This window comes from Gavialis gangeticus, unplaced genomic scaffold (assembly GCF_001723915.1).
Source record: "Gavialis gangeticus isolate Ggan-Ray unplaced genomic scaffold, GavGan_comp1, whole genome shotgun sequence".
In the NCBI taxonomy this organism is placed as follows: domain Eukaryota; kingdom Metazoa; phylum Chordata; order Crocodylia; family Gavialidae; genus Gavialis; species Gavialis gangeticus.
The window spans coordinates 10,895,884-10,919,595 of record NW_017729004.1 but is presented as its reverse complement, the minus strand read 5'-3'; the positions used below and the strand labels follow the sequence as shown (position 1 = coordinate 10,919,595).

The 23,712-nt window shown below is 44.1% G+C and overlaps 1 protein-coding gene across 1 annotated transcript in view; it reads right to left on the bottom strand.

Annotated features, from left to right (window-relative positions):
• The window catches only part of DLEC1 (deleted in lung and esophageal cancer 1), a 69,306-nt gene that overhangs the window by 4,503 nt on the left and 41,091 nt on the right, over positions 1 to 23,712 (bottom strand). The window contains exons 21-37 of the mRNA XM_019507934.1: positions 22,371 to 22,510; positions 21,992 to 22,145; positions 20,325 to 20,435; positions 18,074 to 18,204; positions 15,669 to 15,857; positions 15,047 to 15,114; positions 13,874 to 14,025; positions 11,871 to 11,974; positions 11,110 to 11,180; positions 8,903 to 9,117; positions 7,736 to 7,879; positions 5,686 to 5,808; positions 4,728 to 4,822; positions 4,485 to 4,626; positions 3,822 to 4,007; positions 2,016 to 2,177; positions 469 to 625 (exon numbers count right to left, since the gene is read on the bottom strand). Coding sequence (XP_019363479.1) covers positions 469 to 625; positions 2,016 to 2,177; positions 3,822 to 4,007; positions 4,485 to 4,626; positions 4,728 to 4,822; positions 5,686 to 5,808; positions 7,736 to 7,879; positions 8,903 to 9,117; positions 11,110 to 11,180; positions 11,871 to 11,974; positions 13,874 to 14,025; positions 15,047 to 15,114; positions 15,669 to 15,857; positions 18,074 to 18,204; positions 20,325 to 20,435; positions 21,992 to 22,145; positions 22,371 to 22,510 — 2,344 coding nt within the window. The remainder of the gene's footprint in view (positions 1 to 468; positions 626 to 2,015; positions 2,178 to 3,821; positions 4,008 to 4,484; positions 4,627 to 4,727; positions 4,823 to 5,685; positions 5,809 to 7,735; positions 7,880 to 8,902; positions 9,118 to 11,109; positions 11,181 to 11,870; positions 11,975 to 13,873; positions 14,026 to 15,046; positions 15,115 to 15,668; positions 15,858 to 18,073; positions 18,205 to 20,324; positions 20,436 to 21,991; positions 22,146 to 22,370; positions 22,511 to 23,712) is intronic.

Below are 23,712 nucleotides of genomic sequence, written 5' to 3'. Positions count from 1 at the left end.
TTCAGTGGAGAAGTATAGTGCAGCATTCACATAAGTCAAGACTATAACTCCTGAGTCACCAGGGGAAAGTTGCCTGGTGTCCTGTCCAATGCAATGTTTCATTTGCATTTGGGCAGCCTAAATAGTCATCCCATCAGGCAGGAATGGGGGCAGCTGTAAATGGTACGGCTCAAACTTGCTCCCACTGGAGTGGATGGGAGTGGCTGCCGCTCTGCACCCCTTGACTGAGTCTTAAATTTTCAAATTAATCCAGTAGGTGCAATTCTATTCTCCGCAGTCAATTTGGAGCAAGGGTTGAAATAAATGGGTTAGTTACACTGGTACAAAAGCAGTCACAAGATCAGAACTAGACGTAGCCTGCTCGCTGACAGTGACTGCCAGGGTATCCTGACTTACTGGCAATGTTAAATGGCTAACTAAATTGGAAGGCAAAAAGCTAAAACTGAGTCAATGGCAAAGGCTTCATACCCAGTAGAACAATCCAGTAACTTCTACACCTGCTCCGGTTTAACAAGAAGACATTTTCTATCTTGGGCTGACCAACAAAGCAGGTTGCAAAATCTATTGTCTCACAGGAGAGCTCCAGTACGGGAACAGTAAGGAATGCAGTTACTGGCAACAGCTGCTGGGTACAAGAGAGAGGAAATGAGCATTAAACTTGTAACAGAGTCTGGAAAGAACCAGCATTATTCCACCCCTTAGCTGTTGGCTTGGGCAGGCAAAGGGTATACAGTTTCTGTAGTGCTGTAACGACAGTTGTTATGGATGACGTTAGGGGCCACAGAAGTGTTGTGTTGTGTTTGCAGGGGACTACAATACATTTCATTCTGCAGTTCAGACTCAGTTAAACTAATGGTTTATTATGACAGGGAAAGGTGGCATGTATCTGTTCAGACAGACAGATCTTCAGACTTGCCACTGAATGGACTCAGTGTAAGGGAAGGTATAGCACCCCAGGGCTGTGTAGCTACTAAGGGTTGTGTGGAGACAAAGGCCGCATACAGACATCATTCAGTTTCTTCTGGGAGAGTTGCTGCTCTTTCAAGAGAAACCATGAGTGAACGTGTGTTCACGATTTTTCTCCCAGACTAAAAATGGCCACTCCAGGAGAAAAATAACCTGGGTAACAACTAGAGTTTAATCAGTCCCAGTAGAGTTTCTCTTGAGAGAGCAAATGTCTGTATATACTGACTGTCTCCTGGGGAGAAAAAGAAAGCTACGGGACTATGTTCTCTCCTGAGAGCAGCTCTGGGTTTCTCTACCGTGAGAGCAAACCTAGGAAAATGCTCCCAGGTTGTTTTAATGTACTACGTAGCAAAGTCATTTTCACTCTAGCATCTCTGACTTCTTCAGGACTATATCTGACACGTTGTTAACTGTCTTCTTGTGTGTAGACTACCTAGGATGACTGCTTTTGTCCATAGCTTAGGTGTGCTGCTTAGAAACACTTTGGAGGAAAAAACCCTGCATAATCCTGAAACCGTTTCTGCTCTAAATACATACTGCCTCACCACTCTATAGGGTCCAGTCTGGTACTGCTCAGAGTTAAACTGTCTGAGGGTAACAAGACACATGAGCTCAAGCAGGCTTGAAAGACTTCCAAGGAACAGAGCTGGTAAATAGCCACTGGCACGCTCCTCAAGCTAGAAGTGACCACAGCTGCAGCTAGGCAGTAAGGGGCATAGTGTAACTGGACAGGTCATCTCTTGAGGTGTAAAACCCAGGCCCTCCTGCCATATAATCAGAGATTCTGCATCCCCTCTTGGGAATAGCAGGGAATTAGCCCTAGCATGCTGGTCCAAATCAGGTTGTTGGCCTGGGAGGTCCCTGCCGTTTCAGCTGAAAGCTATGCCTTGCTTCCTTCTGCACTGTGCGACTGTCACGGTTGGCACATGTCGCCCCAGGAACAACTGCATTTCAGCATGGGCAAATCACGGTTTGAAAATTGACTGAAGATTCAGAATGGATGCAAGAGCCCTTATGTGGAGCTGCCTTTTCTTCTCTTATCTTCTTACCTGGGTTGTTCTGTTCTTGTACTCAATAACTAGATGTTGACTAAATTCCAGCTTCCTGTCTCCATTCTCCAGCTCCAGCTTTCGGATTCCAGGAAGCAGCTGGTCAGCTGGCAGACTCTGATATGTAAGTAACTCCAGCGTCGTGTGGAATGACACTTTCACCTGGGAGAAAGGGTTCAGACAAACACTGTGTGTGAAAAACCTCGGTAGGAAATCCAAAGTAAAAACTGCCCAGATAGCCCATTTGGCCCCCCACCATAGCACCAAGCTGGGGCCCAAATTCCCAGTGGAACCTGTGCAGCAAAGCAAAGGTAAAAATAACCTTGATGTTTCCATGGAAGTTAAAGGGCCAGTGCACAGAAAACAAAGGGGCAAAGATGAACTGCAAATTTTTAAAATATGGTGAAATGAAACCCAACAAGTTTAGGAACTTAAATTCCCCAGAATGTGACTCTGATTCTCCACCTACTACCCTCGTTTTACCCTGCTGCCTTCCACAGGGTTATTCTTTGCTTTCAGTCCACTGGAATCAAGCCCCCTGTGCCTGTGTCTAAGAGTAGGGGCCTTGTTACACTGTACACTGCGAGCTGCACAAACTTTGATGGGTGTTAGCACTAGCTCGAGTTTGGAGCAGTCATACTTCAGGCCAGCAGGGGCCTGGCAAACTGAAAGGTAAGAATCTTCCCTCTTGCTCCCAGGGCCTCCACCGCTCCCCCCACCCTGTCCCTGGGGCATTACTTGTGGCTGCCTGCGCTGTGTCCCAGGGGAGTAGACAGGAAAGGGCTAACTTGCCTGCCGAGCTGCCACTGTATAGGCTGCTGGTCTTCTGGGCCAGAAAGCAGCAGCAGCTGTAGCAGCAGCAATGGCAGCCGAACAGGTAAATTAGCCCTTCCCTGCCTGCTCCCCTGGGACTGACAGTGCAGGCAGCCACAAGTAAGGGGAGCAGGGAGAGGTGCACTGGGCATGATCTAGGCCCGCAGGGGAGGAGGGTGGGTGGGGTGTTTATATTAGGGTATAACCTAGAGTGGCTACACCTTAGTGTGTAACACAAGCTGGGTAACGTGGATCAAAGATAATCCTTCCCTGGAATGGTGTCACTCTGAGCTGGCTAATGAATACTTAAAACTAGTTTCAGGTGTTAATCTGTGCTTCTTAACAATCCACGGCAATCTGTGTGTCTTAACAACTCGCATGTCAGCTGCCCAAAATTATCATGCAACACGGGCCTAGATTTTGGATTGATAAATGCATGTTCAAAAGGGTACATGCACTTCAGCCTCCACTCCTCCAAAAAAAATTCCTACCCAGGCATATGCATCAAAGGTCTGGGCAGCCCTCAAGCATGCAACATGATCCAGGAAGATCAACTGCTTCCACATGCACTTCATTTCATTCCTGAATGGGGGACTGCATTTCCTGTGCCAGCAGCAAGCATACCTCAAACCATCATTTCTGGCTACCCAGGCCATGCCTTATGCAGTGGATTGAGACAGGGGAAATGGGAGTTGGATCTTCTCTTTTAAATTGTAAATCCAATAACAATTTGTCTCTTCACCTGTTTAGAGCTGCTTTAGAGCACGATCTTGGATGTATTTAGTATTCCCTGAAAAGTGACTTCTTTGGGAGAGCCTAAGAAAAGTACAGCAGGGCATCACTACAGGCTGTGCTTAAAGCAGAGTAGGTGCCATCCTGGAATTAATGTTTGCCAGTAGTTACAACATCAAGATCTCATCTCTTTGCTGACTGTTTCCTCTGCCTCCCCACCCAAACCTGTCTGTTCCAGCTTGGCGGTTGTTCTGAACCTACCAGCATGTTTTGCTGTGGATGAAGGAGAAGCTCCTGCTCTTGTTCTTTCCTGTCACTGTGGGCTGTTTTCAGGCACTTGTCGCCAGCTACGCTGAAGGGCATAGACAGAAGGAGCCTGAAGTGCAGAGGAGCCCCTGTGGAATTGGTGAGCGTCAGGTTGTGACTAGTGATGGACTCTCTCAGCACCTGAGAGAGAAAGTATTGGAAAGCTTTTCAGCCTGGTTCACTTGTGAGGTTTGCAGTGTTCTCGTATCAGGTTACTTTGTAGCATCCTGGGAACTGGGAAACGCCTGTCTCAAACTAGTTCGTTTTCTCTTTCGTATGAATTAACGAAAAAAAAAATAAAACTAATGCAATAAAGCCAGACAAAAATGCTAGGGCACAGTGAACTGCTTAACTCACAGACTGCGCTGGGCACTCCAGACCTTTGATAATCTGCAAATTAATTGTTTTGCTTCTCATCTTTGCTGCAACTACTGAATCACAGAATAGTTGTCCTAAGTATCACCTTTCCTTGGCTCCTAGATAATTATCCTGGAGTTTCCTCTGGCCTACCTTGTACTCTACAAAACAAAGTTCTTACTGTGTTCAAACTCTAGTACTGCAACACGGTGTAGGGGCAATAAATATGTACTTCACAGTGTGTGGGCTGTCATGAGTTACCTTCAGCGCTGAGCAGCAGTTGGAAACAGCTGAACACAGTGATGTGTAAGTTCTCACCTTTGAAAGAGGCTGATCTGGTATGAGATCACTTGCTACAGCATAAAACACCAATCCTTCATCACAATCCATGTCCACATTTAACCTGAATGTAGGGAATCAGAGCCTGTTAGAACTCATTGCTCTTTCACCGATTTCATTTTGCTGTTTACCGGCAGTTGGGGATGTCGGGACTGTTGTACTTACAGGGCAGGTTTTACAAGCGCTTGCAGGTCTATTCTCAAAGGGGCAACTTCACGGCCATGTGACCGAGACACCTTGCCAGGTATCATCTGCGTGAGCTGACAGCAAAGGGAAGAACATACGCTGATCAGACCAGAGGGCCAGCCACAAGCGCTACATTTGGATAGGCTGTTACGCCCTCAATGAACTGCACCTGGCAATATTTGGTGATCTGTAGTACTTTATACTTTATGCTCACTCTCTAAAAGCTCTGCTGGGAACAGCCATGCCTAAGCCATGTTTGCATTTTGAATGGAAACAAAAATGGTGTTTATTAAACAATACAGAAGCTTCTCATTAATATTAGGGCAAATCCTGTTGCCTACAGTCACAGAAAACATCATGAATAAATATTTGACTGTAGTTAATTAGCACCATGTGTGCTTCTGTACTGCTTACAGCTGAGAAACTCTTGTTTTACAGATGCTGCTTCAGCTGTCTTTGTCATTCCAGAAAAAGTCTTGCAGCAGACAGGTGCTTTGACCAAATGTATAAGGTAGGCAAGCCTCAGGGCCAGGAACAGACTGTGGGAAGCCTGAGTCACACTCATTATCATGCAAAAACTACCTTGTAATATCACCTTGAGGTCTGGACCAGGCACAGGACTCCAACTTGTCAGGCCCTGTACAAATACAGAGCAAGTAACAACCCCTACCCAAAGGGCTTCCAGCCAAAAAGACTAGATGAAACAGATGGGTGAGGGTGGAGGATGGGGAGTGGAAGTAAGAAAACTGGGATATTTACAATAGCTGCACGCAGTTATTAACCAAGCAAGAGCCCAAATCACAACTCACCACCCGCCTCTCTGGATGTGAGTACTAAGTGACGTTCAGTGTTACACACTAGTTGTATTCAGAGCAGAGGGAGCTTAAACAGCAGTATTTTTTTCTTATCTACAAACGTAGCCCTGGTGAGAACATACCTTCTGGTCCAGACTCATGAAGCCCAACGCATACCCCTGGCACTCCATTTTGTTAATGCTCTGTGGCAGGATGAGTGGATTGAAGGCAACATGGATGGAGGTGCTGCCACCTCCTGGGATCACCTGGAAGCAGAGCAATAGAAAGACATTATTTAGCACAAGCACATGACCTATTCGGCATCATGGAAATGCTGTCAGGGCTATGCACCTGGGAGTAACATGAAGCCTTGCACTTCAAGCACAGAGAAAGAGCTCTACAGACTGGCCCTTGGCCAAATCTGCACCAAAATGACAGTGTGTCATTAAACCATTGTGAGAATTTCAGTGCAGGTCTATGTGTATAGGCAATCCCAACAGTAGCCTTGGAGATTGATTTCTAAATCTCCACATACTAACCCCAAGGCCCCTGGCACACATTACACTTCAGTTGTTACCCAGCTACATGTTAATCCAGTTCATGGCGTGATAAAAAAAGGAATAAGCCACAAAGTTATTAACCAAACTAATACATGTAATAACTTATGGCTGGTTCCCATCGTGCCATAGATTGAAAGTGTGGCCAGTGTGATTGGCGCTCCTAGTCTCCAGGGGCCCATCAGAGTCAAAAGCTACAATGTGCCCCAGAGGCTGGGAGCCATGACCAGCTGCTACTCCCAGCCACACTGGAGCCCTCAACTCAGATATCCCCCCTGGGCTGGGAGCCGTGACAGATCAGGGCTCCCAGTCTTGGGGCACAGCTTGAGTCAAGCGCTCCACTGTGCCCGTGTGGCTGGGAACCTCATCAGCTGCTGGGGCTCCCAGTTGTGGGACCTTGCTACTTGCTGGTGCAGAGGTAGCTCAGGGTCCGGAGCCCATGCTCCCCCTGCACCAGCAGCATTGCACAATGGGATCTGATGCTTGATCCCACAATCATACTTTCTGCTGGGCATGTGTGGCATGTACAACGCTCAGCTCTTAGCTATCTGTGGTTGTCACCCTGCATCTTCCTAAACTAACAGCTCTTAGTCTTTGGGCACAGAATTAATTTTCTGAGACTGTACTAGCCTGACTAACAAACATTTTAAAGTATAACCCATATTTGCAGTCACATCCGTGCCTATTTACAAACAGTGTTCACAATCAAATGTATATGCCAACTTGGACAACTGTAAATTCTTAAGAGATTCAAGTTTCCACAGTCTGAGATTTAACCTTTTTTTTTTAAAAGAATCCTTTAAAAATTCTCTTTAGATAAGTCTAACCTTTATTGGATCCCTTGAGCAAAGAAAATCCCTACAATTGGAAGCTGAAAATTGACACATTATTAAACTATTGCAAGATTCATGACGTGCTTATTTTAACACCCATTAATACTCATTTTTTTTCTTACTGAGCCTAATATTCCTAACGATTATTATTTCCAGTGCAGTTTCCATGTCATTTTTCTGTCACACTTGCAAATATATATTTATTCCAGACACTGTGGCCCATATCAGATCAGTTAGTTCTGAGGCACCATGGATTTTCCAGTGTTTATATAGGATGAATTGCCTATATAAATGCCTATCAGTGGCCTATGAGAAAGCAGCTTTTGTCCAAAGGGCTACCTTATAGCTCAGCCAACTACACAGGACAGATCTTCACTAAGCTAAGAACCTGCTTCCAGTGCTTGGGGGCCTGGATAACCTACAGGTAATGCCACTTTCCTCTGTCTTCCTTAGGATAGTGGGAGAAGAGCTCTCCTCTTTTTCTTAAAAGCTTGAAGTTTCCTTTCCAAATGCTTTGCTCTTGTTTCGGTACCCAGGTTGTAGCTGTATTGGTCTAGAGGAGAAAGGAATCAGGACGCGTAGTAGAAATGATCTTTTATTAGACCAATAAGATTTTTGCAAAAGCTTGCAATTAAATAATTTTTTTTTTGCAAAAATCTTGTTGGTCTAGTAAAATATATAATCTCTACTACGAGTCCTGATTCCTTTTTGCTCTTGTTTAGTACTCTTTGCACCACTTCAAAGTCTTTTCCTGCCCCCTAGAGGTGTCTGTTTGCAAGCAGCACCTTGGAAGCCTGGCTTACAATTTGTCTAGGAGTTACACAGAATGGGTGGTCTGAGGGAACCCCTTCATGAGCTTGAATGATCACAGAGATGATTTTCTTTGGAGCAGTTGCTTGACTGCAGTCTTCAGAATCACTCCCTCCTCCCTCTTCTACATAGGACGCCTATAGGCACAAAAAGGGTTAGACACAGACATGTTAAAGACTGAGCAGGGCTGTGAGAGCTGTACAACAAACTATTTATTCATTACCAGCAAAAATAGGTAGTTTTTGGCCCTACTTTCCTGTATAAACTTTGTTCATTGACTCCCGGGAGTGAACTCCTGGACAGATAAGCTATTTGGCCCATAGGTGGAGGGTTCTCTCTCTGACCATATAAAGTGGCAATCTGGCCCTACAGCTTTCTACATTAATGTTTTAAGCACTGCTTTACCTCCCGGGTTACAAGAAAAAGAATGTAACTGCGATACCTTTGCTTTAAAGCTTTCAGTTTGTTGGTAAGCTGTAGCTCGAGCCTTTCAAAGAACTAAACTGTAAAAAGACAACACTATCTATAAAATATGCTAAAGCTACAATAGCAGTTCCAGTATTACAGTAAAGGACAGGAACAGCAAACAGCAAACACCGCTATCTGGACAGGGTACGTTCTAGGTCCAGTTCTGTTCTCCAGCAGCATAACGGCAGAAGTTAGCCTTACAAATCTCTCATGAAGACAGCTGGTCTAAACAATACTGAGGTCCGCTCCCCACCTCAATATTGCTCTGAAGTTTTGAGAATTTGCATTTTTAAAATGTGTCAGTTTTTACTGAAAAAAAAAAATCAAGTATTCCAACCAGCACCACTCATAATTTTAAGCCTAAAAGCTACTGTCTGTTCAGGGTTCTAGAAACTATGATACAGTTTTCTTTGACTTATACAGCTTTGTGACCTCTCTGTTAGATATATTCAAGGATGACAGGTTGGAGTCTGTCTTAAATGGCTGACAACAGTTACTTCATCCAGAAGAGAATATGAACACAAATGGCAATATTTAGATTAGTTTGCATGGGAAACTAAAATCTCTGATAAGGACCTTGCCTCAAGAGCAGTACAATGTACTAAGTTTTTATTTCTACTGTACGTTCTGTCACCAAGAACCCATTCCTCTATGTTGGCCGTAACAAAGAAAATAGTCCGGCAGCAACTTACGTCTGCGTGCTGGGAAGTTGGAGAAATGGTGTCTGTGGTGTCACGGACTGCATTGTAGTTAAATACACCCTTGGTCTCTGAGGTGCTAGTACTTGACTCCACTTCGTTCCCATCTATGTCTTTCAGAGGAAAAGGAGTGCCATAAAACACCAACAGGTCCACTAGCTTCTCAGAATCTGGTTCTTGATTGTAAGTTTCCCAGTCCATGCGAATGTCTGAGTTAACCAGGAGAAAGGACTATTAACTCCAGCTATGCAAAAGATTTGGAGCTTTGTTATTCCTTGAGAAAAAAAAAGGAAAAGAGATAACAGGCTACCTATTGGAAGTCTATATCAGAGCAGTCTAAAGCTACTGTTACTTCGGAGACAAGTCAAGTGACACACCAAGGCACCTGGAAGCAGAGATGACTTTAAACCATCTTTGCTTTACAGACTTTTACAAGCACAGCTTAGCCACCCTGATTCTCAACTATTTTTTTTAGTATGTGAAGTGTTAATCTTGAGTGTTTTATTCAAGTAAATGCAGTATGTTCAGTGGCCTTGGAGACATAACTTATCTGACCCCTGCCCTGAACAAATTACAACTTGAGGAGTGAGACAAAGTTTGGACACAAGTACACAGCTAGATGGTGCTGATTTACAATGGGCTTTTTATTTCTAATAGTGGGATGATGGTAGCATTTTGATGACATGGGTTAAGGTCTTGAGGGTTTCACAGTGTATTTCAAAGATGGTCCAAAGATCCTAATCCCACCTGTCTGCATTCTGAGGAAGGCCAGCATGGATAGGAAAGGGCTCCAGACCTAACTGGGTGAACAGCCACCTCAAGGTGGATACCTGGAATAAGCAGAAAGCCTACAAGAAAGGGACAAAAGGGCACAGGTTGATCTGTCTTGGAGGTCAAAAAGCATAAAATGAGAATTGCCAAAGGTTAAGCTGTGTTAAACCTTGCAAAGCAAACCAACATCTAACGGTTACTGGCCATATGACTAAGAGAACAATGATGATGACCCATGGAGCAAAGTCAGGATGGATAATACAAATAAGGGTATGCCACATTTGAGATGAAAGCAACACTTGAGGGGTTTAACGCACTCAGCTCACAGAGGTACCAGGCAGTCTTTATCTCAGACTTCTGGACACACTGAAACATAAAAATGCAGGTGTGACAGCAAGGGTTTGTAATGCATCTATTAAGTTGAGGTTGGTACCATATGGCGAGAGAACAGCAAACATAGTATCTGTATTTAAGAAGGGGAATGAAGGCAGTGATCTAAGCAACTATAACCCTGTTATTTCATCCTCAATGGCACGCAGGGCTTTTTAGAACAGGATCTGAGGGAAAGAATTAGCAAAGCCACGGAGGTATACACGGGATATGGGATAAAATACAACAGGTTTACTAAAGGTAGATTGGAAAAACTAATCTGGCAGCTTGTTTTGACAAGGTAACAGACTATTTTTTGGCCGTGGGAAATACAGCAAGAAGAGCTATATAGAAATGTTGGCACAAAAATAAATGGGTATAAACTGGCTGGAAACGAGAAGAAACTTTTCTTCTATCAGATGACAGGGGGCCTAGAACAGATTTCTAATCAGAGCAGTGAGATCAAAAGCCTAACTCCTTTTCAGATGGATCTCTGTCAGTTTGAGAGACGAAAGAGGTGGTAGCTGTGTTAGTCCGGTGTCAGGCAGAAGTTAAGGTAGGGGCAACATTAGAGACTATCTGTTTCAGAGAACTAACTTGAGAAAACTTGTCAGGTTGTGAAGAGGGATTGTGCCACACGGTGCTTGGGATAGAACAGGATTGGCTCGAGGCCCCAGGCATCCCTTGCGGTCGTGTGTTCCTATGAAGAGACCATAAAATAGCAAGATCCCTGGTGCACCGGGACAGGATGTTTAGCTGTTTCCCACTAAAGAACAGGATGTGCCATATGTAGTAGACTAATGCATATGGAGGTTTCAGAGACCAATGAATATTCCCACACAACTAGAGGCCTGGCAATGTTGGCCACTGCTCTGCATAGGTAAAATACAAAATAGCTGAGATTTTCTCCTGCTGTTCCTTTGCTGCCTTCAAAACAACGCCCTCCCCCACCCCAATTAAGAAACCTAAAGTTAATCATATCATCGGTTAGTGGTTTTGCTTTAATCACTGTAGGGATTGAAGGGATAGCGTATTTGTCTGTACCATGACATTCACCTTACCAAAGGGTGTAGGATTATTAAGCCTGATACAACGGGAGACCGTGTCCCCTCCAGAGATGTGAGTGCCGAACCTGGAAAACAGGGATAAGTCACCTTTCTTTTTACATGTGCAGAAAACACTCAGTCTTGGGAGGCTTTTTTTGTTAATGACTTGAAATGTACCATCTTATTTACTAGTTGGCATCTTTTTATACTGGCAATCAGGTAATCTGAGGCCAGTATCGGAAATACAAAGTTCCCCTGTATACCTGAATTGTACTCCATTGTCTGCTTTCTCCATGTTTTGATAGTGGCCTCAGATTTTTCTTTGTGTGCACAAACCCATAGCTCATGACAGTGGGTGGCCACAGAAATTAATGGCAGCATTTCGTGGAAATATCACCAGCTGCCTGGGGGGAACAGGGACAGTCTCCCCCATTGGTGCTACCATGCCAGGGATCTAGCTTGGCACTAAAATCAGTGAAGTCTGGAGCGAGTACAATTTAATCAACATTAAACACTGGAAAACCAGTCTACAATGGCTGGTGGCACAGTTCAAATGAAGGGCTGAGGGCAGTCTGTATGTGGAAGCAGGGCATTTTTGTCATGTTAGAACAAATATAACCCTGTGGTCTAGTGTTTGGTTGCAAAGCAGAGTACAGCATGTGCTGTACTTCAGCAAACATCAGTGAGCTTTCCCAGCCTTCTCACTGTACTGTGACTGATAACAATTGATGCTGCACCCACTGGCACACTTCTCCAACCGTGTGTAGGGGCAATACCTTATTATTGGCATTTTAGCTTGAGGTCCTGTCATCTGCAAGAAGATTGGGCAGCCTTTCACAGTCATTTGCATAGGAATTAACATAGGCTTCAGGTCTCCCACCTAAAAAAGTGCATTTTGCAATTAGAAACAAGTGTTACCTTGGCAAGTGGATTACAGAATAGGAACAAAGGGCTGGCTCTGGGTCACTGACTCCAGCTCCCCACAACTGCAGGTAACCAAGTCATTAGACATTAGGTCCACCAGGATCCACAAGACCATTCCAGTCCTTCAGACAGACCACAACACGCTCCCTGGCACGTCATAGCAAATTTAAGACTTTTAGCATAAAAGATCAAGAACCTCAAATACTCCACTACACCAGAGGGAGAGAACAAGGATGCTGCCAGTGCCTTAGGCCCATGCTATTACAAGGAGTTTATCTGGAGACATATGCCCAGATGAACCTGGAAAGGAAACCAGGTCCCACATTAGAGAGGAAACCCAATAACTAGCCAGGTAGCCAGAAAGGCATCTCTGTACAAATAGAGCAACTGGCATACTATATCAGCTGTCCAATCTCTAGCTGAGGCCATATCTGATGCTTCAGAGGAAGGGAGGGAGGGAAAAAAATCCTTCCCGGCTTCTACAGGTGACCATAAAATGCCCTGAAATCTGAGATTCATAGTGACAGGTTGCAATCCATACGGACTATGCTGGGAATTCAAGGCAGAAGAGATGGACAGAGCAAGGAATCTGATCCAGCATCTTTACAACCACCCAACCCACTCTCCTCACTTGGGCTGTAAAATGTAGGGTGTAGAAATGCAGCATATCCTCAAAAAGACAAGTTCCTTGCAAGGACCCTGAGCTATGACAACTTGACAACACCTGCGGCAACAGCTGTTCCGATGCTCAATGTTCCCCCACTGCCACAAAACTACGTCTCACCTAGAGACAAACTGCTCTAACTTTGGTCTCTGCTGCTGGATCCTACCGTACTTCTCAGCACGGTCAAGATGTCCCAGCTCTGCAGACACCACCCTGACATGCATGTACCCCCACAGATGGCAGCGATATCTCCTTTTAACTTCATGGGGACACCGAACAAATCAAACAGCTGAAAACTTGTATCACAATTCCCAGCTCCATGATCTCCCCAGTGTTAGCCACCTGTGTCTGTTTGGAAAACCACTCTGTCCATTCCTCTGGTGATCAGATTAGAAAATCTTTTAATTTCCAGGTTAAATTCATTTCACGGTCAGTTACATGCACTTGATCTTGTACCAATATTATCTTCTTACTTAAACAGTTTTTCTCCTTCCCCAGTATTTACTCCTTGGCATATTTATAAAGGTTATCACATCCCCTCTGCCAGGCTAAACCAGCTGAGTTCTTTTAATAACCTCTCATAAGACGGGTTCTCCATTCCCTTAATCTTTCTAATAGTTTTTCTCTGCACTTCTTCCAGTTTATATTCATGTATTTTGACTACAGGTGACTGAACCATACATAGCATTCTGAAGGGCCTCTTTCCAATGCCTTTCACAAGAGTACTGATACTTCACTGTCTGTAATGAAAATACAACATTTGACACTTCCAAGAATTGAGCTGTATTGCAGTGGTGGATTTTGGTCATCCCATAATTCAGAACCGTCTCTTTTCCCACCTCCTTTAACTAATGAGCTCCCAGCGGACAGAGTCCATAAGAACATGACTTTTTCCATTTCATTCCATTTTTATTGGAATGAAATTTAACAAGTCACGTTGTCCAGTTTTACTGTCATGTTCTCCCGTATTACTTTAGTTCAAGACATTATGATATTCTTCCTATATCATAACTCTCATCAGCAACAACTTCCAGTTTTATGTCATCCGCAGGTTTCCCTGGCACACACCATCTAGGAAAAACTACTCTGGATCTCCACTGGAATCCTAACTACCTGAAAGATAAGTTAACAAAAAGGAATTCAGGTGCCAAACCTGTAAAAGTGTTGATCAGAACTGCAAACCCCACCTACCACACAGATGAGGTCATCATGGTACTCTCCCCACATGTTGTTGTAGGCTGTTATTTCTATAATTAGTCTCTGGAAGGCCTTCATTGTTCCTGTGGAAGGCTGAACATGGAAAGCAGCTCCTCTCCCATGAGACAGCAATGCTGCTACTAATGCTGAAAGAGCACAGAAAGCTGTAGTTTGGAAGCTTTTGAGGAAACAGAATAAACTTTGTCCTTCAAAGAAAGTACAAGGCCAGATGCTGCTATCTGGCATAACTGCATTCACTTCAACGGAGCAATGCCCATTTACACTGAGGCTCTAACCCATACAGCCAAACTGCACACGCTTCCAAGCTGTTGTCATGTTATGTCACACTTGTTAAGAAAAATCATTTCAGGGGCCACCTGCCTCCCAATTTCCTGATCCTGCATTTTCCCAGGCACTAATATAATGCTTGAAAATGCAAATTAATAAAATAAAAATAAACTCACTGCAGTGGGATGCATGAGCATTTTTACATGTGTTTTGGGATGTGGACTACATGGAACTGCATCACAGGGTACCTTCTGAGAACTGCTGCTGCTACATTATATATTAATTTGCCATGGGACAGAAAGCAGAACCTTACTTCAGGAGCAGTCTCACTAGCTCTGTGTGAACGAAAGTGCTCTTCTAGATGAATATGGGGGTCAGAGTCTGGTCCTGTGTATTGATACAGCACTTTGCACAAGGGAGACCTGATCATTCCCAGCTGGGTTACTGGGAGATACTGCAATATAAACAAGATGCAATGCAGCAAAGGCAGCTCTCACTGTCAGTACATCCAACCCTACTCAAAGCAAAGCGACGGCCTGAGATCGAAGTTAGGCCACAGTCCGCCCTAATCTTTTGAATTCTAGACCTGATCTAAATGACTGGGTTGGCAGCTCGGGAGCTTGATGTCTTTTATGAGTAAAACAGAACCCCACAGACATGCCCTTGTGCTGCCTGTCCCAGGCTGCTCACCAGCATCTTGGTCCCATCCTGAACAGATAAGTGCAAAGGATGAAAGGTGTCACTACTGGCACATTCAGCCCCTTTCCCTTGCATGGGACTGCTGAATGTGCCAGTTGTGATGCCATCACCACATTTCATCCTTGGAGTTTGCCATCTAGGACTGGACTGAGCTAGAGAGGAGAAATAGCTTTTCCATACCTGATTGTGCTCTCTTGGCCACATGCCCTGTAATCTGGGCTGTCCTCTTCACCAGGCATGTGGTGGATCTTGAGAAAGGAAAAAAGTCTCCATGATAATCCTGCACCGCTAACATTATAGCTAGGTCTACCAGACTGCCAGCTGTTACAGCTCTAAGACAGATTCCTGGCAACACCTGCAAGATGGCTTTTAAAAGTAACATCTTTAAAAATAAAATAATTTAAACCCAAAGTCCCATGTTCTGTGTGCCAGACCCTAAGCTGGCACAGAGCAGCATAGCTCCAAAGTCTATCATGCTTTGTTATTTCACCCACTTAAACCTGGCTGCATATGTTTCCTGCAGACCTCAGGCAGACAGTACATCGGTTCTCAAGAGAAACATCAGGAAACGTGTTTCAGAAACACAGGGGCATTGCAAGATGCAGCGCTGTTGATTCAAGAGAAAGCACTCTTCTCCCTGAGCTGGCACAGGATTTAAAAATGGATGGATGATTATGCTCTAACACCAGTATACCACCACTGACTTCAACAGAATTGCTCCAGATATACATCAGTGTGAATGAGAGGGGAAAAAAAAAACAGATTTAGCCTTTGATTCATTAGCAAGAAAGGCAACACTCACAGGCTGCTTCCTTGTTCCTCTGGCTTAGGCAGACAGCTTTTGAAATAATCAGCCTCCACAAGGAAAGGAGCTTCAATCCCACTGTGACTGGTAATCATTAGCTGACGCTTCACTATGCCTTGGAATGGAACTTCAGATCCGAAGTCCAGTAGAAGATCTTGAGAACTCTGCAGCATTTGTTTCTCATCGCTGTAGGTAGAAATGACATGAAATATTAAATTAGAACTCTCATTTATTCACATCTTGCAAACTCTGTGCTGTCAACTGTGCATCTTAGTGCCCGCACCGTCCCAGCCTCCGGTTAATTCATGAAAGTATATGAAGGCCTTCAGTACAGGGACTGAGAAGGAGAACAGGCAGGGAAAAATATTTATGAGCTCCAGTGAGTGTTAATCATTCCCAAAGGACTAGGTTGTCCCTGTGAGTGGTTTAGCCTAGAGGGGGAAGAAGCACAAGCGGAGTTCTTCCTCCCAATACTTTACTTGTTTTATTAAGATCCTGGGCTTGGGTTTGATTCAACCGCAATTCCTGCCCTCTGGATTTTTCCTTCTCCTAATGGGGAGGGAAATAGGCCTCTTCGCAAGCACGGTGCAAGTGGGGGAAATAATACAGACCCTTTCAAGATCTATGTGCCCCTGAACCCTCTCTCAGTCTGGGGAGAAGTAAATTTGACTTTTCCAGGGCAGCTATTGCAGGAACAGAAACCTCAAGAGAAAAGGTTGCCTGGAAGTTTCATTTCCTAGGTGCTTGTGCAAACTCAGGCTACACAATAGATCCTTGTTCAGTTAATCTGGACACCCTGGCCACAGAAAGTGCGCTATTTACTTTCATACAGCAGGAATGTGGAAACCTCATTTCTTCTCATTATTTGGATCTTTTAAGGCAGAGATACAATCGGTCCATAATCCAGCTTCCCATCTCCATCTATCATGGCTAACAATTGACTCAGGGTGTTATGTCTTCAGTTCTACATCCTCTGTTCAGAGTGGATGTTACTCGAAACCTTGCAAAGGAAATGTAAATTAAGGAGCTTAAAGTTTTCCATGTTGCCATCAATAACTGGCAACAAACAAGCTCCCACTTTTGCTTTTGCTGTGATAATGAGCCATGTTGCACTCAGCAGCTCCTAAGTGACAAAGGTTGGATTGACCAGGAATTATGGTCCCCAAAGAACTGATCCAATATTCTCTCTCAGGCTAGTCACCTTTTTTCTACAAACTAGTGCCTGAGAGGCTTGGCTCAGCAAAGCTTCTACAACAGGTAGACAAATACAATGTGCTGTCCTCTGTTTGTGTGCTTGGTGTCATTTTCTGTGTATGAGTGCTCTGTTGAAGTGCCGTCTGCGCTGTTGCTGCTATAGGCAGTCTGTGTTCTCTTGAAGACCTTGATGTTATAGGAGGAATGATCACAGGCTCAATTCAGGGGCAAAAGTTCTGCCAGAGTTACTACCTACAAAGCACTTACTCACTAACAGGCACGGAAAATGGTTACAAGGTGTCAGCCCGATGCGTAGGGCACAACCCCAGCCCAATACAAAGTTATGAGGATTTCTAGTTCCCCTCTTATGCACTGATCAAAATAACTTTGTTCCTATCAGGCATTTACATAATAAATGTCAACATCTCCACCAGACTGACTAATCCTTGAATATTTTGTCATTATCTTCTGCAATCTGGACCATCTGGCCCCATCCTTATCAACCAACCTTAATACTTAACCTTGTCAGAGCTTTGTCAGGGATCTGAATGGCCTAAACTCCCCTAACTTATAGGCATATTTCAGTCTGCATAACTCAAGTGAGGCATGCTTTGGTCAATGCTTTAGCAGAGCCTTTAGGATCACAGGGAAGTAGGGCTGGAAGGGACTTCACAAAGTAGGATCATCCCTGATTAAACCATCCCAGCAAAGCATCTGTTTAACCTGTTACTGACCTGTAACCTGTCTTGCCTCCCAGGTCTATAATCATTTTCACTGTTCTGTGCTGGACTCATGCCAAACTGTCCACATACTTCTTGAAGTGCAGGGCCCAAAACTGGACATAGTACTCCAGGTGAGGCATCATCAGTGCTGAACAGATCAAAAGAATCCCTTCCCTTGATTTGCAAGTGACACTGATGCTAATACAACCCAGTTTTGGCTGTTGGCTTTGTTTGCAACAAGAGCACACTTGGCTTATATTTTTGTCTACTGTAGCTCCCCAGGTCCTTCTTTGCAGTACTGCATCCTAGCCAGTCACTCCCTCTTTAGGCAAGTTGTGCACTGATCAATGCTTCTTTTGAGTAGTATTCCAATGAGGACTAACATAGTGTATCCATTAAAAGTGTTCAAACAAACAAGGTTAGGGAGGATTATATAAGCCTTCATTTACCTGGTTTGAGCGGTGATTGTATATGCCCCTCACTTACCTGATAACTTCACTGTCATAGGGTACTGAGTATGTGACATGCAGTCCCTTTACTCGTCCAGAAATGGCCAGAAAAAGAGGATCCTTCATGTCTTCTATGCTACAGCAGAGGATAAGGTCCTTCAGCTCACCCTAATAAGGACCAGATTATACAGTCTTGTAAGTGGAGTTAAGGATACAGAAAAAACACGGTCTCATCAAAAACCGTATTAATAAGACACGTTTACATCTGACTGGATTAAAAACAGAATCACAGTAGAACTGGGAAGTCTTTCGGGTTCTTTTATCTTACCCAAACGCTACATCCAACTTGCTTAGTAGGAGGTACAAAAATAAAAGTGTGCTGCTGTTACTGTACATTGAATGCTATTGTCAGATAGTAAACCTAAAAATACACCATTAGGGATGTTTGCCACTTCTACTTGAAAGAAAACTCTTTTCAGTGGTGAATTGCCTACAGAAACCAAACCCGTTGCCTGACCTCATATTAATTCAGTCTTTCCTCCTCTAATTTTCAGCAGGTAAGGAGCAGTTGGAATGAGATAAGAAAGTGGGAAGTTAACATAAGGAATGTGATAGATCATAAAGAAAATTAAGAACGTGTTTTAAGAGCAAATGTAAAAAATCATGTCAAGTCAGAGATCCTTAGCCCATTTTTTCTTATATCCATTGATAATTTCTGGTCAGGTAAACACCTCAAATATGGAGGAAAATTTACTTGGGCTGCTGCATCACCTTAATTCCTCCTAATCTGAATTCAGTACCAGACTGCCTCCTCTGGAACCTCTCCATTTTCTCTTCCTTGCTTTAAGCCTTATCCACACTTCAGTTAGCAAAACTTACCATTACTTTTCATACAGCACACAGATTTGGATGTGCTGAAGTTCTTAAGAATATAAGGACAATAAATCAAGACCAGGTGGCTTTCTAAAAGAGATGCTTTAGTTTGGCCTCAAGTCATTGGCTTTGATGCAGGAACTGCAGGGTGATGTTTGTGATGGAAGTCAAGAATAACCATTTTGGTCTTAAATTCCATGAATCTCTACATCCTGCATAAATTATAAACTTGAACAGCAGAAGCCTCTTTATTTCAGAGCTGATAAATCCTGTGGCATCTCTCATAGTCCTGCTTCAATTGCAGAGTGCTGACCACAGCAACTCCTTTTTAATGCAAGCTCTCAATTATGCTAATACGTTCTGTGAGCTAAGTTACATCCGTAAAATCAAAGCACTGCTGTAGAATAGATGCCAATCCTCTAACTTACAGCTGGCACAATGACAGAAGGGAGGATGTGTATGTTATGAAAGAAGCACTAAATATCTTGTATTAAGAAACAGGCATAATAAAAAGCAAACAAAGAAGGCTGGGAAGCAAAGACATAAAACAGCGCTGATTTAAAGTGTGTATAATTCAAACCATATCATCTACTGCGTTCAATCATGGTAATCTGTAAGGCATATTTGAAATACAGTTTCAGAAAATTGCATGCAAAGCTGTGTTGTGCTAGGCAACACAATGTTTATGTATCTGTTTTACTGATTTATTTATTAGATTTCCATGACTCCCTCTCCAGAAAAGGCATAGGGTAGCTTACAATAACTAACATTATGAAAATTATGAATAGAGATAAAATATTAAAAGAAAATAGTATGTGGTAAACAACAAATTTCCCAGACAATGCCCCAAAATGTAACTCCTGCTAAAAGCCAGCCCCCCCCAAAATGGTCTTCTAATGTTTCCTGAAGATGCCCAGGCTTGGGCTCTGTGAATGGAGTGGCCCTAACCACTACCAAACGGAGGCTGTAAGGAAGTACAGCCTTTAGGGGCTGGGGCCCTCTTGCTGGAAGGCAGCAGTTTGTAGGTTACCTGGCTGGAGAACTAGAAGGCCAGCTGTTACTGATGAATAATAAGTGAAGGCGGTTGAAAGCTCTGCCAGCAGAGTGCAAGGGGGAGAGGAGATGCTATTGCTGCTTAGGGAGAAGTACAGAGTCTTCCAGCCTTCTCTCAAGGGCTGCAGAAAGACTGCAAGTTTGGGTTTCTTTGCTTGTTTGCTGCTGGCACGCTGGCTTCATTTGTTGCTTTCTTTTTACTGTGGGGACAAGGCTGTCTCCTGTAAAATAAACTGGCCGATAACCCTGGACACTGCGCTGCCCGGCCTCAATTAAGGAAACTGGGTGGGTGACCTGCTCATAGTGCTAAATTAAGAAACTCCTGGTTCCCTCTTCGTTTTTAAGCTGTTTTTTACACTTACCAGAGTGTTAGCTGTCAGCTCCACACACAATTCTTTTTCTTCATTTGGGCCCAAAATGCCACTTGCTGGGGTGACAATGGCAGAGCAGAGAGCAGACTGACTCCCAATGAGCTGCCAAAGAGATGAGATAAGCATTACCTGCAACTGGTTACATCTCCTCCCTTCAAACTGCATTCTCAGAGAGAGGATGACCACAAGGATGAAGCAACCTGTACACTTGTGGATGGTCATAATTATAACTTGTAAAATCCAGACCCACTTCAAACACCTCTTCATTTCAATATTGCAACTAGCTGCTTAAGGCCACATTCAAATAGAACTAAGTGGGAGCTGGGGGGAATTAAGGCATTTTACTCTGTATCTGCGATCCTGAACACCGCAGCTCAGCTGCCTTCTAACCCTAGAGGTGATTAAGCTTTCTAGGGAATAGACTTCCTTGACCCTGACGTTTCCCAGGTGCTGAGGTTCTGCTTCTCAGCATGCCCAGAAGCACCTCAGTCTAAGCAACTTGGCACCTCTTTCATGCCTCAACCTACCCAAGATTCAGAAACTAGGGGCTTTTCCACCTACCTCTCTGGAAGGGCTGGATCCACTAGATCCACTAGATATTCTTGGAGTACTCCATGCGCACCCACCCACCCAGGGTGTGCTTTTCCACACAGCAAAGCCTGGTAGCTGCTGCTTCTTTCTAGAAGATCAGTGGTGGCAGCAACTCCTGTTTATGCAACACTTGGTTTGAGCACTGATTCAGGATGCAAAAGCCCTGGGTTTCAGTCCCCACTTCCCTGAGGGGTTCAAATGCTCATCTCCCGCATCCCTGGAGGTGCCTAACCTCAGCTGACCGGCTGTTTTGGGATGGCACTCTCCAGCTTTGTTGCAGCTATGCCACTCAGTGAGCCAGAAAGAGAGGGCAAGAAAGAATACAAGTCTGTATAGTGGTTAGGGCACTTGGCTGGAAGTGTGGAGACCTGGGTTCCCATCTTCACTCCAAGGACCATTTTAATGACTGCTCCACGTAAAACGCATGAACACTACGCATGTTTGTTTTGGATTCTGTCCTGAGCCCCCATACACTGAATGAGTAAGAAATCTTGCTCAGGTTCTGGATACCAGACCAGGCACCAGCCTCCTAAAAGCTATGCATTGCATCATTCGGTGCTGCGGTGCCCAAGTGCTCTTCTGGATCTCACCCTTACACACTTTCTGTAATTATTATCTGCACACTCGTTCCACATGCCTGCCCACAAGTCCTAGGTTGGGATAACCATCAAAGTAAGGACCTTCTTTGCTACTCTGTAACATCACGCACTACTATGGCGCATCATAAATTAGCTTAGCAGAATCAAAGGGAATCCTTACCTAATTCAATCCTCTTCTAACGCACTGGCTAAACATGTCCTATCCCTGCTCTACTGACAGGCCACATACAGAATACAAGCCAGCTATTAGTACCAGATGACAGTTGCTCTCATCTCAGGAGGTTTGGTGCACAAGGTTCCCAAATTCAACCGCTGCTGCTGACCCAATCATAGCGGTCACAACACACATGTTCTACAATGCATCTCAGTTCATTCATCATTTTTATTATTTGTATTGTGGTAGTACTTATAGCCCCTGCCTTTATTGCACCCTGTCAACACTGTTCCTCACACTAAAAAGCTGCTTACCTCTCCCCAACAGTATTTTGCAGGCAGCAGCATCTGGTTAAAAAGTCTGATGTTTGCTTGTGCAGGAGCTCCAACATAAATCTCGGTGAATACTAGGTGACTGGAAATCAGACAAGCCTGGGGAGTCTGCACCTCAGCAAAAACAGGAAGATGACTGGAAATGGACACACAAAAGTACTGTCAAGTGAGATGTGTTAGCTACACAACAGCATGCAGGCAGACATTTACCCAAGTTTTTATTTGCATAATTTAATGAAAGGCTATATGCTCTGTCCAGAGTGCTGAGGTTCTGACACATTGTGCTGTTTCAGGAGATAACCATCGAAATCACAAGACACATAGAAGATGGTGAAGAAACCTCCCATCCCTTACCCCTCACCTTTCTTTTCCGTTTTCTACCACTAGGTCTAACACAGTCTGGAGATGCTGACATTGGCGGGCCTCAAACAGGACTGATACTCTACATTCACCTAAAGGAGGTAATTCTCCATCAGATGGCCGAATTGTGAATGGGGATACCTGGTAACAGAGAGGAAACAAACATGACAAACATCTCTCAGAAGCTCTCAGGCAGCAGTGAACCACTGATACCAAGAACTCAGATTGGTGAGATACCTCTGACATATGAAGATAGGCTCCAGCTAAAGGACACAGGCTGTGTCTACACAAGACGCTTACTGTGCAGTAGCTCATTAAATACTGTGTAGTTGTGCTGCAGCGCACGAGCCATGATGTGACGCTACTGTGCAGTAGTAACGAGCTATTGCTCAGCCAGCGTCACCAGGCAGCCATGTGGGAATGCTACTGCGCAGTAACACTGGTTACTGCGCAAACATTTAGTACTTGGGTATGTAAGTACTAAATGACTGCACAATAACAACTGTGCGGTCAGTGTCTCATGTAGATGTGGCCACAGAGTCTCAACTGATCAAGATCAAGGTACTAGGAACATGGTGCGGATCTTCAATTTTTAGCAGCAAGAAGCAACTTATAGCTGACCTGCAGGATTGACCTGGTCCACCCAAGAAAGGTTGGGCTTTGTGATGAGATCAAATTTTGCCTTCAAATAAGCATGCATAACTCCCACTGACTGCATTGAGAATTATGTGAAAAGGTCTAAAGGCAACATTTCCCCTTTTATTCCTTTTAAGAAAACAGAAAGCACCACTTTCAGATTTTAGGTGCCTGTAACATTTCTTCTAGAACATACAACGTTGTATAGAAGACGAAACCATCCACAGACCCCTGCACTGTACCAGCAAAAATTAACTAAACGATACACCAAAATACTGAAGACTACTTCATGCTCCATAGCTATCAACCATCAGGCAATACGCCCTCTTCCTCAAATCCCATATTTGCTGCATGTTCTTCAGGTCCATAATTTCTGGTTATTTTACAGCCTAAGCAGGGTATAAATTCACATCAGTATAAATTCTTATCAAAACACCAGGTCAGCCCACCTCCTCACATTCAAACCACAGGAGCTCAAGATTCAGCTTTCACCTGCTAAATTCAATTGCAGCTGCGTGAGAAAAAGTAAAATGTGATCTTCCAAGCAGGGGAGTCCCAGATCCATGCAGGTCAAAATAAACTTTAACAACAGTCTGGAAGTTTACAGATAGCCAATACAGATTGCAAAAAACCAAAATATTGTGCTTGCTCAGTACTTTGGTGGTTTACTGTATATTGGCGTCAACCTTCAAGGAGATTTATGATGA